Source organism: Phoxinus phoxinus (assembly GCF_949152265.1).
Source record: "Phoxinus phoxinus genome assembly, chromosome: 14".
Classification (NCBI taxonomy): domain Eukaryota; kingdom Metazoa; phylum Chordata; class Actinopteri; order Cypriniformes; family Leuciscidae; genus Phoxinus; species Phoxinus phoxinus.
In genome coordinates, this window is record NC_136889.1 from 14,009,661 (window position 1) to 14,025,479 (window position 15,819).

General features: G+C 39.4%; 1 protein-coding gene across 3 annotated transcripts in view; it reads right to left on the reverse strand.

Moving 5' to 3' along the window:
- Positions 1-14,760, reverse strand: part of kat6b (K(lysine) acetyltransferase 6B) — a 43,452-nt gene extending 28,692 nt beyond the window's left edge. For 2 of the 3 annotated variants that reach the window (XM_079635667.1, XM_079635666.1), the window contains exons 1-2: positions 13,136-13,300; positions 10,756-11,622 (exon numbers count right to left, since the gene is read on the reverse strand). In XM_079635667.1, coding sequence (XP_079491793.1) covers positions 10,756-11,376 — 621 coding nt within the window. In that variant the 5' untranslated portion in view covers positions 11,377-11,622; positions 13,136-13,300. Of the gene's footprint in view, positions 1-10,755; positions 11,623-13,135; positions 13,301-14,564 lie in introns of those variants that run through there. The other variant, XM_079635665.1, reaches the window with a different exon arrangement.
- Positions 14,761-15,819: the final 1,059 nt, after the last annotated feature.

Sequence of the window (15,819 nt, forward strand, 5' to 3'; positions counted from 1 at the left end):
CCAATAGACAATTAATACACCGTTTTGTACACTTGTGTCAATGAACATCCTCCAACATTTGTTATTCAATAGGCCTTTAACATGATTTATTGAAGCCACACAACATTGCAAGAATAGTGCATTGGTTTAACCATTAATATAGCCTATTTTATAAATAATGACAAAATACTTGCATGCACAAAAGTGGAATTAGTGGAAACGATTAATGATTACACATACGTGTTCTCGTAGTTCTCCTAAGCCTTCTAAGATGAAAGCACTTTAAGAGGCACAGGTAGGCCTAACTCTTTGGTCTAGGTAAAAGTTATTTCAATAGTAGCCTCCATGGAGTAATCTCCATTCATCCACCATGTTCTTACTGGTCCTAAAAAAAAAGATAAGTATTCATACTTCCGCATGAGGCCAAAGGTTGTGAAAAACAAGCACAATGAAGTTAACGAATATATCACTACTAGGGACAGGAAAAACAACATACTTTCAAATAAAGGGGATGCATTTACAGATATCAATAAGCTAAAGCACTGCAAATTAATGATGAATATATACAGTAACTAATGTTTAAGGAGGAGTCATTCTCTGTTCCAATACCGTGAAACGGTAACGTTCGGGGGACAAAATCCCTAAGGAGCAAAGTAAACATGGGCTTCAACCCACATTAAACATGGGCTTCAACCCACATTAAACATGACTGCTGTGCCTCTTATCTACATAAGCTTCCTGAGATCCCACCTTGGATACCCACAAGTAGGGGCATATCACTTTTGAATGGTGGTGTGCATGCGGTTGTGCCTTGCCCTTATCCAGACACTAACAGTAACTGACACGTAAATTGTGTGTCTCCTGGCTCGGTTTGTGAGATCCAATCCAGTGACATGAACCATCATCTTTTAATGTGGTTTGAGACCAAATAGAGTCAAGAAGTACAATTTTATTTAAGCCTGACGACGTCTCATGCTTCAGCGTGAAAGAGGAATGTAGGGCAGATCTGTTCTAACGCTGACCCGTGACTCGTCCCATTACATTTTCCAACAGCTCTATTAGCTCATCCAGTCCTCTAAAGTCCAGGAACTTAACGAGGATGGCAGGGCTATTACATTACCATTACTTCATTCAGGTCAATCTGCCCGAGGAACAGCAACATGGCACACGTTCAGGTATCTGAGACTCAGGTTAGCTAAGTGACAATTACTCCAGCTCTAATTAAGCCATCTCCACTTCAGGCTGTGTCTGACCCTTACTAATTATGCATATATGTGGTGGCAGTGGCTTAATGCTTAGGGACTTGAGTTGTTAACACAAAGCGAACAGGTTCAATGGCAACAAAAATTGATCCAGGAGCTCTAGAGTTACAGAGATCTCAATCTTGAACTATCAATAGTGACATTGAAGAGACCACTAAGCCCAAACAGCAAGTAAAAATCTGAACTATTGACCTTGTGTTGCAGTGTGTTTAACTAGGGCCTTATTGTGTATCTCTAAAAACATCAGAGTATGAGTTTCTTCACATAAGCCACAGGCTCATTATTGTGCAAACAATAATAATGATTGAACAGTTAGCCTAAATACATACCAGATGCATGGAAAGAAAGTGATACTGCTTTGAAAGGAGCATTTAGCAGAAGTCACAGATGATGGAGATGACATCAATAAACTGCAAACTGAATAAAAAAATTAATAAACTGTAATAAATTCGGATGCAAAATTCACTTTTATATGGTGTTTGCATAAATGCGTCTTTGCAGTGTGTGGACAGAACCAAAATATAATAGAAAAAATCCATTCACTCCTTTTTTTTAATCCTTAAAAAGCCTAAACACTCAAAGCCGTTTCTGAGCAATATGATGTCATATTGCTTATGCTCCGGTCTGCCAAGGCAGGTAGCCCAGGGAGCACTTTATGTGTCTTGTGTCCACACGCCTCATGGAAGAGATGGGTGGGGTGAGCAGTTGCTCATTATCATTTAAAGAGACATGCACCAAAACAGGTCGCTGTGAACAAAGCTGTTTTTGAGGAGGTAAAAAGGTTGTTTTACACAATCAAAGTATGTTACAAACTTTACATGAAGACTCTAAAGAATCATACCAACTTGTGGAAAATGGGCATCAGATGACCCCTTTAAGCATATCAAGCTATTTTCCTGCAAAAGTTCACTCTAGAGTAGTTTAGAACATTCATCTGTACTCCTACAACTGCAGTAAATCCCTGTTCACAACACCAAAGACTTACAACTTTATACAAACGCAGAGCTACTTAAAGGGATAGTTCACTTTTAAATACAATTTTGGTATGTTTTAGCTTACCTGAAGTGCATCCAAGATGTAGGTGTCTTTGTCTCCGCAGTAGTTTCAATTTTGATATTTTTAGGTCAAACCGTTCTTGTCTCTCAGTCATATAATGCAGGTATATAGGTACTGTATCCAAAAGCATGCAAAGATGTCTCTAATAGCATGCAGAGAAAAGTCCAAATGAAAAAATTCCCCATTGTAAGTGCACATTGATGGCCTAAGACATGAAACAAGCGCTTTGTGTGATAAAACGAACAGTATTTATATCGTTTTTATCTCTTTTACACAACAACGTCCAAGTGATCTGTTTACACCGGATTTCTTCCCCGGAAACTAATCTAACCGCCTTCGATTGGACGTTGCATTTTTAAACTCAGCAGAAACACGTGTGATTGGCTGTACGGCTCAACGTATGCCTTTGATTGACCTGAACAATGAAGCGAGTAGTGTCAAGATAGAAGACTTACAAATTGGGAATAAGTTAAAACTCAACACTCCTGGATGAGTTCGCGTGAGCTTAGGCCATCAATGTGCACTTACGATGGGGAATTTTTTAATTTGGACTTTTCTCTGCATGCTATTAGAGACATCTCTGCATGCTTTTGGATACAGTACCTATATACCTGCATTATATGACTGACAGACAAGAACGGTTTGACCGAAATATCAAAATTTAAACTACTGCGGAGACAGACACCTACATCTTGGATGCACTTCAGGTAAGCTAAAACATACCAAAATTTTATTTCAAAGTGAACTATCCCTTTAATACAGCAACTAGGTCTACCAATGGGATTGAAGACAGTGGAAAGATGGCTATAAACATCACTAGCACAACCACAACTAGGAACACCTAGTAGAAAACAACCAGTGGCAACATGTACCAAAGACTTTGGTGGTGTACCACTTTGACACCATTCAGAAATGTGTACCTTTTAACTCAGATTAGCAGCACCAAACATTTGATTAAATACTTGATTTTTATTACAGATCTGCATAGTAGCCTATATAGGCTACATGTAGGCCTATATAAAATGTAAAAAAAACACAGTATAGTGCTTTCTATTCATAAAAAGGGACTGAATATAAATGTAAATATAAATTTATACAAAATATAAATGACAATAATCACTATTAAGTTTATTAAACTTGTTTAGTTGAGGTGTAAATTCGACGATTCTTCACAAAACGTTCTGATATCAATTTAGATATGATCTGATATCTAAAGTAAAATGCACTGGCACTGCTAAGACCAAAATACCATAATGAAATTTCTAAAATGTGAGCAAATTGCATCAGCCACAGCTGGTAAACAGTGGTCTAGTACTGATTCAACACCATTACTGAAGAACAGATGTAATCAGCAAAGCTTTAACAGACCTTCATTGAATTACTATCTTTTAAACTAAGCAAGAGTTTCAAGAACGTCAACAAGAGAGGCCAGCCATGAGATCTAATACACCTTCAACGCAAAATCTAATCCTGCCAGCTAATGGGACAAAAGAAAGCCGGATTTGGCCCTCTCTTTTCTCATAATTTAACCCCTCACAGAATATGATAAAGAGGCCTGGAGCAGCTGCAGACTGACCAGTCCCCAAGCACACAATTAACAACAAAAGAGCTCTTTTAATGCATTGAGCTAATCAGCAGCCAGCCCACCACTGCAGTCCCCCTGAACCATCTGCAAGACGGCAGACCGTCTCTGTGATTGTGAAAAAAAGGCTGGCACCATACTATCATGTCCTAGGGTCAATGAAGCACATTGCTTAGCAACAGTCAAGCCCCCGTGCATGGAAACCAAAAGCTTTTGCTTTCAAAGAGCAACTCAATACGAAGTGGACAAGGGAATGTGCTCCAAGATTTGATTACCAAATGGCCTCTGATTGTTCACTGACCACTGTAGGAAAAGAGCATTAAGAGCCACCAAGTATGGACCTTAAGTGACCAGCAAGTTACTGACAATCTTCACATTTTTATTGGTCTATAGACTATTGCTACATTGTGTCTTACTATGTGTGACATAAAAGAAAGACTTATAATCAACTATACGTAGCCCAAACGGAAAGACAAATGATGTAGCCTATATGAAGTTTGGAAAAGACAATCTGCAATGCCATGACTGATGTAGGAATAATCTAAAAAGTAGGCTATTATATTAAGGTTGAAGCTTTTTAAACAAATATATCAAAGAAAAGGAACAGACAAAGTCGAGTCCCTGTTGAACACAATGACCATAACGCAGGACACCAGAAGGGGGTTAACTAGGTTTCTGCAAAGATGTATAACACTGACATAGGTTATAATGGGCTGTTCTATCAACGTCAGTTTCACATCTTCATAGAGTGGTTCAAAACATGACTCAACACTTGCCTAACAATGTAGGCATCTCCATCATTATTAAGCTTGCAAAGTAAACTCAACATAAAATCAAAATAAACCCATTTACTACACGATAATGGTCTTATTGAATGATTCAGTGCGCATGGTTCCAATTGTGTTTAAAAAAAAAAAAAAAAAAAAACTTTCAGCACTTGCTTACATCACAAATCTTCAATCAACCACTCTCCTCCAACCAGCTCCATTCGTGCACAGAACCGCCACTTTCACAAATCCAACCTTCTAAAATATCAAATTAAGTCTCATTCTACATTTTCACTCATTAAATACACTGGAAATGTTTTACATTACAAAAGTACAATAGGTTGCAAATGCTGTTTCATGTTGACTTAAGATTTTGAAATATGGAAATAGCACCGGTAAAATTAATTGCAGAAAGGTTTAGATTATTAAAGTCCACGTGAACCGGAAGTTGCAAACGACTTTTCTCAAGTGTTGTGACGCATTTCCGAGTGAAAGGGAATATTGAGCAGAGGGCAGGGTTTTACTTCAGCGCTCCTCCTCTCCATCATCTTTCGCCCATAGCAGAGTAACGGTTTGAGGGGAGTGGTTAGGCGTTTAAGCAACCCAAGCCTTCAAGCCTACGTCATCAGAAAAAAGAACCATTCCAGACCCGGAAGTAACTTTTCAGACTTTGATTAAAGATAACTTCGGCAAACAATTTTTTTCCGTGTATTAACTTGCACGGATTAATTGTTCACCACAAGACTAGTAATATCCACTAACAAAGTAAATAGGGTCAATTTTGATTTCATGCCGACTTTAAGATGTAGGACAACATTCAAGCACAGTAACTCGCAAAAAAATCCCTCAGTCAAACACACAGCTACTCCAACATCTGCAGCATATCATGCCCTCATTTAGAGAACTATCTTGGAGCAAACCAAAGATGATTTAGGAATAAAAACATGGTCTTCTAATTTTTCACAGAACATTTCAATCACACAATGTTAAAATCAAACCCAAGCTCACTCATGGGGATGACAAAGCGGTTTGGGGGGAATGGTGAAGAAACCCTTTACCAAAACAATGAGTTGGGCTATGGTTTTGAGATATTTCAACAATTTAGGACAACAAAGCCACTTTTGTATAGTTAAGCCCTGAAAAGCAACAAATGACTGACTTCCTACAGTTCCTAGATGTTAGGCTACAACCTCTGAATGATGTTGGTGGCTCTGGTAAGATAGTTCATATCAACGTACAAGTATTTTTGGAAGCAGTATTTCTGTTCCTGACACTTGTTGAGTACACTAGGCATTTGAAACCCTGCTGAAGTCTCTAAGTGGCATCTTAACTTGTTCGCCTTCATACTGTCAAATGCTAATATTATGAGGCACACAACACACGGTTCTCTCTTCATTACCCACCATTGTACTGGTGAATCTGAGGGTGAGATGTGCCTCATCATATTGTCGTCTTGAGGCTGTCTACACTGGACGGCGGACGCGACAAAGCGAACTTTCCAAATGTATTCATCCTTTGTGGCAGAAGTTGTGCGAGCACTTGGAGGTATGGCAGAAATAGAACGGGCATTAGTTTACTGTCGGAAAGTGCTGTGCCGCATTCCAGTGTATTCTACTGAGTGATTCTATTTGCTTTTGTCGCTTCAAGTTATGATGTTCGCGTCTACTTCAGACACGTTGTTTTGGTGGTTGTGACGTTTAAAGTAGATTCCTCGTCAGCTTTACGTTTACCTGGCACTGGCAGTCCTTTCACAAACTTGGCCATGCTAGCACAGAACCATGCATTATTGATTTATATTTTTACAAGACTCCCTGCAATACTCAATTCTGATTCTTCAATCGCACCACCTAGCGGTCTGCTATTCCACGACAACAACTGCTACAACTGATAAAAGAGGCATCTTGAGGTAGCTAATAACATGTGTCAAATTAACATTGTGTTCAATTATTTATTTTTGTGACAAGTAGCCACATAATAAGTGGGATAATTTCACAGTGGGGTCTTGTATCACCCTGAAGAGGTTTCATTTGCATAATCGGCTGACTATCGGCTACACTATCCCTTAAAGTCGACATGAAATCAAAATTGAGCCTTTACTTTGTTAGCGCATATTACTAGTCTTGCGGTGAACAATTAATCCGTGCAAGTTAATACATAGGAAAAAATAGTTTGCCGTGGTTACCTTTAATCAAAATTTGAAAAGTTACTTCCGGTCTAGAATGGCGTTCCTTTTCTGATGACGTCAGTTTGACGGCTTGGGTTGAAAACGCTTAACCACTCCCTCCCCGCGCTAAAGTAAAACCCTGCCCTCTGTTCAATATTCCGTTTCACTTGGAAATACGTCACAACACAGGAGAAAAGTCGTTTGCAACTTCCGGTTCACGCAGACTTTAAGCCTTGCCGTGCCCCCCGGTTTGGGAACCACTGCTAAAATAAATCGGTCTAAACTTTAATTTTGGGAGAACTATAAACAATACTATGCCTCATTTATGAAACAAACGTACAACCGTTTCCACACAAAACTTGCCATTTATCAATGTGAGCGGTGGCTACGATCAAATCTTATGTCAAGTCTCAGCTTGTATACGCAAGTTTTTAAGTTAGCGTGAATATGACATTTCAGCCATTAATTATAAAACTAAAATGCAGTCAACCAAACATAGCCTAAAACTTACACTTCTCCATTTAAATGGTCGGCTGTAAAATCAGTGCCCAGCACCGAAACAAACACATTTTTTGTGCATGTGAAGAATGATGTTTTACATGGATATTGGATTTTTGCCAAATGAGAGTGGTGAGGCCAATGCCGTTTCAGTTTCGCTTTAAAGTCCGCGTGAACCGGAAGTTGCAAACGACTTTTCTCCAGTGTTGTGACGTATTTCCAAGTGAAACGGAATATTGAACAGAGGGCAGGGTTTTACTTTAGCGCTCCTCCTCTCCATCTCTGCTCACAGCAGAGTAACGGTTTGAGGGGAGTGGTTAAGCGTTTTCAACCCAAGCCGTCAAACTGACGTCATCAGAAAAGGAACGCCATCCAGACCGGAAGTAACTTTTCAGATTTTGATTTAAGGTAACCACTGCAAACTATTTTTTTCTATGTATTAACTTGCACGGATTAATTATTCACCACAAGACTAGAATATGCGCTAACAAAGTAAATAGGCTAAATTTTGATTTCATGTCGACTTTAAATTAGGCTAATTAATTTTGGCTTGATGCTTGTTTATAAAGATGCCACTATAGCCTAATTTGTGTTTTATTATATAGTTTAATATATAATTTATCTTTCTTGATTATATTATATAATTATATTCTTTATCTATATTTTTTTCATTCTTGTTCTGTTCTGAATATTGTTATATTTAAAGGATTTGTTGTGGAGGGAGGAAAACTAAAATAGCCTAGGCTATAGGCTAGTGTTTATAATGTTTGACATTTTTTTGTGTATGTAATATAGCCTACATATTTAATACACATTGTAATATACAATATAAACTGTTTTCTATTAAATAAGCAATTGTTTGCAATTACGAGGTCAATGGGTGTTTTTGGAGAAAAATCTATTTCTCTTTCATGAGATTACTTCCTCTTCTTGGCTGGGTTAAGTTTCCATGTCATAAACTCTAGGGGCAAGGCTTCGAAAGCGTGAATTTTTAGGGGTGTAATATTTTAAATGTAGATTGTTTTCAGCCGCCAAATTTATCAACGTACGATCATTGTCACAATGCGATTGGTGGCACACAAATGTTTCATTAAATGGGTGGTAAAGAATGATTTCACTTTTCTTACTCTAGTTAGTGTGTAATGTTGCTGTTTGAGCATAAACAACATCTGCAAAGTTACAACGCTCAAAGTTCAAAGCAAAGGAAGATATTTGCTTTTAAAGAAAAGGACTACAACAAACGGCTGGTAGGGACTACACAACATTCCTCCGGGGTTAGTGACATCAGCAAGCCTAAAACCGCCCCCGGGAACACACAGTCCATGTTGAGAAGAGGAAAAGTTGTTGTATAAGAGCACATTTGTGAGTCAGCTCAAACTTTAGTATCCATCTTTTCACATGCAATAGAAAGTCACTCTGTGGGCATCTCACAACAGCTCCTATACGAGCGATTTATAGATTACCATGACAGAATATCCTAATTGAAGATAGTTAACTCCACATCAGCAACATAAATTCATCAACTAACCATTCTGAGACGTCCTGTTGCATTCTACATGTTGTCACTTCTTGAGTCTCTCCATCTTTGTCTGACTCCGTTTTAACATTAAAGACAGGCACAAAACGGTGCGTTTTTGCAAACCCTCAAAAAGTGACAAATTTAACATGCTATAGAAAAATATCTGTGGGGTATTTTTGTGCTAAAACTTCACACACACACTCTGAGGACTAGTGATGTATGTTTTGAGACCGGTCTTGGTCTCGATACCGGTCCTCGGTCTTGTCACGGCCTTGACGGTCTTTGGTCTTGTCTTGGTCTCGGACCTCTCGGTCTTGTCTAGGTCTCGCTGTCTCAGACCGACATAGTGGTCGGGGGATTTAGCAATACAATACTACAATATCCACGACGACACAATTAACGTTCGCGCCCTTCAAATGCATGTATTTTTTTGTTAGACCACCGTTTCGCCTCTTTAATCTATGTATACCTTAATGGTCAAGTGGTAGATCTTTCGCCAACCGTGTCAGAGGTTCTGGATTCGAATAGTTTTTTTTTCTCATCAAAACCGATTATGTTCATCAGTGGTTGTATATCAAGCACGGACACGTTTGTGTGCATTATGTTTTGTGATTTCACCAGAACAAATAGAGAGTTATCCGCAACGGATTGAAGCGCGCGTCCGAGTGAAGACAGTGCGGCGTGTGCGCGAGCCACACAAGAAAACACTTTATCCGCGCCACTGATCGCAGCGCCGGCAACGAGCACTTTGATCACTTGATTTAAAAACCACATACTGTAGCAGTGACATGATGGGTTTTAACTTCATTCAGGAGATTTTGGGTAACTGCACAACTGACAGATGACTTTGAGCGCACGGTGTGTGTGTGTGTTGTTTAATTACAGTAGGCCTATTGTATTTAAGGTGTTAGACTAAATAAATGGTATTTTAAATATCAACTGCATATCTCCGTTGTGTTGACTAAACATTAGGCCTAATCCAAGTTTATATTTGTGCATCTTTAATTTGATGTTACAATTTCATCTACTCATTAAGTATAATTTCAATTGGTTACATATTTCTCATTCTTTAGTCAGTTGTTGGAGGAGCAAGATGGTGTTTGATGTTTTGTCAGATGAACCAGTCAGTACCAGTCATGTCAGTCCTCAACAGTACACAAAAGTTAAGGGAGTCTCAATCCTCTAATAGGGCAGTAACAGCCATCATGAAATTGCTATAGTTGATCTCACCCAGTCTGCAAAAACATTTACAGTGAGCTCACAGTCACACACACGACATGGTCTGTCTCTGTATTGTTCTGCCTGTGTAGTTGAAGTAATATATTGAATGTAAACTGCGGCTGAACTCTATGCTGCTGTTCTTGAATTCATACAAGTTATTGCTTAGCTTCAACACTAGTCTGTTTTTCCCCCCTCCGGTCTCGGTCTTGGTCTCGACTTGGTCTTAGTCTTGACTTGGTCTGTCTTGGTCTTGGTCTCGGTCTTGTCTTGGTCTCGATACCCTCTGGTCTTGGTAGTGTCTTGGTCTCAGTTTAGGCGGTCTTGACTACAAGTCTACTGAGGACATCAGAGATATATTTTACATCTTGTGAAAATGACACCCCTTTAATCACACGTGAACCCTGTTGTAAGATTATTTATTTTTTCTTTAGAGTAATAATTGAGGCCCACTGCCACTATCAACGATGCATGTTGTATAGATATTATATTGTAACACCCCTAGCCACAAATCTGCTTTGTACTGAATGAAGAGGTTCCCAAAAAAAGAAAATAAGTTCCCATGGTTGTTCATATTAATGGGTAAAAGTTGGTTTTATAGAAGTTGTGCGACTTTACACTTGCAGAAACTATAAAACAAACAACAACAACACACATTATTCACAGCTTTTTAGTAGAGCCCATATAGATACAAAAAGTTCTGGACGTACCTGGTCTCTCTCATGAGGGAGTAGTGTCACAGGTGGGAGGTCGACAGCAAAGAACCCCAAACTCCTGAAGCAAGCTTTTCCTCCCAGTCCACCACTGTTCATCCTGTAGAGCGGACCATCCTTGAGCAGCCGCCCGTTGTTAACCGCCCGCTTAGCAGCTAGCCTCAGCCTCTGCTGAAACCTGGGGTTCGCCACAACATTCACCAGGTCACCCTGGCTTCTAAGGAATCTCTCAATGTTCCTTAGAGATGAGCCAGCCGGGACGCCCAGACCTTCGATAGCCCTCCTAAGGATTTTATTCCAATCCACATGACGCAGATCTCCTGCAGGTATCACAGATCCAACAGAAACCGAGCCAGAGCCTCCCAGCTTGAAGGCCGCAATCCTTCCCGGGTTATCCGGGTCTTTGTACGAAGCGCACCCTTTGCTGGTAACCTTAAGGATGGATCCATCCTTCACAGCGAGCTCCAGCTGCTGGAGTACGACACCCTTGTCTAGTCCGTGTGAGGTTGAGACGGCATGGCAAATCCGCTCCTCAGAAGGCCGCTGCTTCTGCCTTTTGATCTTCTGAATAGCCTCAAGAATCCACTCTGTGTACAGGGGATTGGCCAGTTTCACCATGGTGAAATAAGTTGTTTCATTAAGGTGTGATCCATGAATACATTCCTTTATTTTAAGAGCGAACCATACACATCAACAAACAAAAACCAGCCATTAGTACATGCCGGACAGGATGTGGGATTGATGTAACTCCATCAAAAATGAGACTGGCTCATTTCTTTTCCCTTTTGTCAAAAATAAAAAAATCCCTTGTCGTTGTAAAATCCACAGTCAGAAGACTAGCTGAAAAATCCTTTTGAGTTACACCTGTGGGTGTGAAGAGAAGAAAAACAGAAAATCCATGTTACTTTGCAAAGAAACAAACTCTCTCCGGAACCACTCCAGAACTAGTTATATGGGCATGGCAAACTTGACCTGGAGGGTTAGGCTAACCAACGCTCCTGCTCCTTAAAAAACACATATGGATTCTTACATCTCAAAGTGAAAAACAATGACAGTAAGTTTTCAAAGCACATTCAACTATAACCTCAAAACATCCAACACTAATTTGATTAAATGAAAATTAAACAACAATAAATTATTGTTAAAGTAATTCCAATTATTTTGGTAGTAGGCTATAGACAAATTTGACCCGTTAGCTGCACACAAAGGTAAAATCAACAGTCCAAAACTAGACCAGCACAACCATGAGATTAAAAAAATGAACATGTTAAAATCATATTTTGATAAAATGTGAATCACTTTATTAGAATATTATAACTGGTACTCAAAATCTGCCTTCACACACACACAACTGAAAGCAGCAGCACGTGTCTAGGACGCCCATATACAGTCTAGGGAGGCAGCTCAATCGTTCTATACTACAAAACACTGACAACTCAATTTTTGCACTATACTTTATGTATATATAGCTGTACATCCATCTACAGGCTACAATTACAGTATGTCATGGATAATATAACATTTTATTAAGCTCATTGGTTGTGTAAAAACCCAAACAGCATTAGCAGAGGAAGAACAGTTCTGCGAGCTGCCAGCAGGTGAAGAATTCCTCCGCTCGCCAGCAGCGGCCGTGTAAACTCAACCACAACTTATCTGCCATAATATTGTTATATAAAAATCCTCGCACACATACTGAGGGAAACACTTGAATCATTCCTCTGAGACATTAGATCCGGTCTAAACAGATCCAAGAAAAGCTACGGTAAATAATTGAACACAACTCGGTTAGCCAGCAAAACAACCACCAAATAACTCGAGTTTAACTGGGGAGGCATGACAGCACACACCGTGTTAGTGGATCATATAAAAATAGAGCAACCGATGGTATAACAAAGTATTATTGACCAACTGACACTCACTCGTTTTTGGTGTTAAACTCAAACTTAAAAGCACAAAATACAGCGTTGTTTAGGACTTGACACTTATTTAATCTATTTTGTAATCTCGTCCACACTCTTCCAGCTTTGGTCACAAACTAACGATTTAGCCATGACATTTCACATTAAGAGTCTAGCAACATCCTCTCAAATTCTGACAGCTAAAAGAAAACAGTGTCACAAACACATACTGACATTCATACTTCAGCTCGAGTCCTCTGATTAAAGCCGAGATAGTGAGCTAAAGTCATGCGAATCTCAGAAGCATTCGGCTTCTTATCTCCAGCATCGGCTTTCTAAACAGCCCCGGAGCTCAAGTCTAGCACGCTAAGCTAAAGCTGGCTAAATTAGGTTATGCTTTATGACTACTTCCGACAGATGACTATCTATAATTTATGATGACAAAGTCAACGCGTCAATTAACCTACGGTCTCGCAAACCTTGTTTTCTGGACGCTTTAATACGGTGGACAGGTCAGGTGACTTCGCCGCTATGCCCGGTCGCGTTACTAAACAGACGCCATTTTGTTACAATGTTGTAGTTTACATGAATCCGACATGACACTGATTACAACCCAATGGAGTCTCATTAAACCTTACCTTCACAAAGACTGTCCCGCCCAAGAAACTTTAATATTGGTTAGAAAGGGCAAATACTTATCCCTGGTTTGATAATCAAAGTGTCAATCACAAGGAAACGGTTCGGCCTCTCGAGGAATCAGTTGGCTTCATAATCTGTCAATAATCACTTGACCCGCCTCTTAAAGGGATAGTTCACCACAACTAAACATTCGGTCATCATTTACTCACTCGCATGTTTTTCCAAGCCAGTATGACTTTCTTTCTTCCGTGGAGCATAAAAGGAGATATTAGGCTAAATGTGAGAAAATGATAGCCTCGGTCATTATTAACTTTAAATGTCTGTTTGTTTGTTTTTAACATACAAGTGAATAATAACTGATGGCTGTCATTCTACATTCTAATTATACGGGACTATTACAACACGAGTGCTTGTAGATGATGACAGTATTTTCATTTTTTAGATAAAACTATCCCTTTAATGTGGCAACTGATCTTGAGTCCGTACTGCTGATGGAAATGTGATTCCTACTATTCAATCAGAATTAGAAGAACAGGGACCGAATCAGATAGCGGTAATATTTTATCATCATGTAATCTAATGAGTTTAAAACTACTTGATGGCTCTTTAATGTAAGATCACCCGAAACTCGGTCTACACCTTTAAGAAGGCTCCCCCTTATGAGCATCGCACTACACTGCAATATGAGCAGATCGACCTAGTCACACTTTTTGGAGAATAATGTAATGGTGAATAATTAGTCCAAGTTATCCTTGGCATTCCCAGTACTGTGTGCACTGTAATATAATATAATATTTAGTTTGCACTTTGCAAAATACATGAAAGGCCATGAACTATCGAGCGCGCGTACATCCTCACGAAGATAGTGCACACAAATAGGCAACATTTATAAATCCTGCGAATGTCTGGCGATGATGGCAGATGATTCCCGTTATTCTAAAACACTAAAAAAGATGAAACGATGACTGCAGGTCGTTTACTCGCTAATGTCCAAAGCATGCAAAATGCACTCATATTTCAAGATCAAGCAACAGAGAACAGATAGCATCTGGAAAATTCCATTTATGCGGGTCAAGCCGTAGCTTGCGATACTTGCGCGGTTCGTGTAACCCAATAACCTTAATAGCCCGAATTAATTTCTCCGCTCGCGTCAAGTTACATCACTCACGACAACTTAAACTTGAACGATTAAAACATGCCACCGATAACAAGCCACTCAAGACACCGCCGAGATAAATGCCCGACAACGCTGGCAAAGCGAACATTTACCTTTAAGTTCCTCGCGCGATCTCTCCACACTCCTCGTTTAAGCAATAAAAACACGCTTATTTGCGAAGCTGATGATATATGCGCAAAGTAGCCTGATAAATCCAAAGGGGTCCTGTTTGATTCGGAAGATGAACGCACGCGTAGGCAGAGGGAACCTGATAACAACTAATTGAAAGGTTAATCTACATAGGAGTCTGTGACAAAGTAGTACCCTCCCCTTTCGGCACTCCATCAGCCACAGAGGAGGACTAACTCGCTGTAACCGCTATGTGACATCACATCGCTCATTGGGAAACAATGTACATTGTTTCAGACTACATGGCATGGGTGGGAAAAGAGGAGACATAATGTGCCCTGTCTGTGAAGAGGAAAAGGAAACTTTTAATATCACTTATTGTGACATGAATGTATGCATACAAAATCGTTTCCATGTCACCGTGTGCAATTATGCTAGATTTTGTAAATGCTCAAACTAAATGGCACAGGTGAGAAAAACAAAATAAACAAAAAAATATAGCCTACCGATGTGCCATGTTTTTGAAGAGGAAGATGAAACTTTTAATATCACCCATACAGCACGACACAGATCAATATCATATTAATACATGCATAATTATAAAAACGTTTCACACTGTTTAATTATATACGATTTTATAATTGCTCAGAAGGTGTTGCGCATTTAATTTGTTTGTTTGCAATATAAATACCAGCATCAAATAAATACAGGGAAATTTGCTTCACCACAACTGGAACAACATAATAGGAGTAAATCTAAACCCATTTCCTTTCTGTAACAAAATTTGCAACAAAACCCCACGAGAGTTTACAAATGCACCTGAAAGCCTGTGGGTTTGCCCTGCGGATGAAAATTTGGTGTAGCGTAGGGCAATCTGAACCATGGACATGTTACTTTTTACTGTGCCTGAAAGGAAAACAAATTGCACACTAAATAAAACTTGAGCCCTGCAGGATGTGGTTACAGTTTGGCAAAAGCCTACATATTGCCTTCCAGCAAAGCCTGATCAAGGTGATCTGACACCAAAGGGTTGTCTTTTTTCTTTGGAAACATGATTTACACAACAGCATGAGTTTCTTACAGCAGCTGGTCTGGGTGTGACATACCAACACTATATATTGTAATAATATAAGCACACTGCCTTTTTTAGTTTCATTTGACCTGTTGCAGCACAGTTATTTAAAGTCACAGCCATTATTCGTTTTTCTTAAACATAATACCTGTCAGGTGATAACCGGC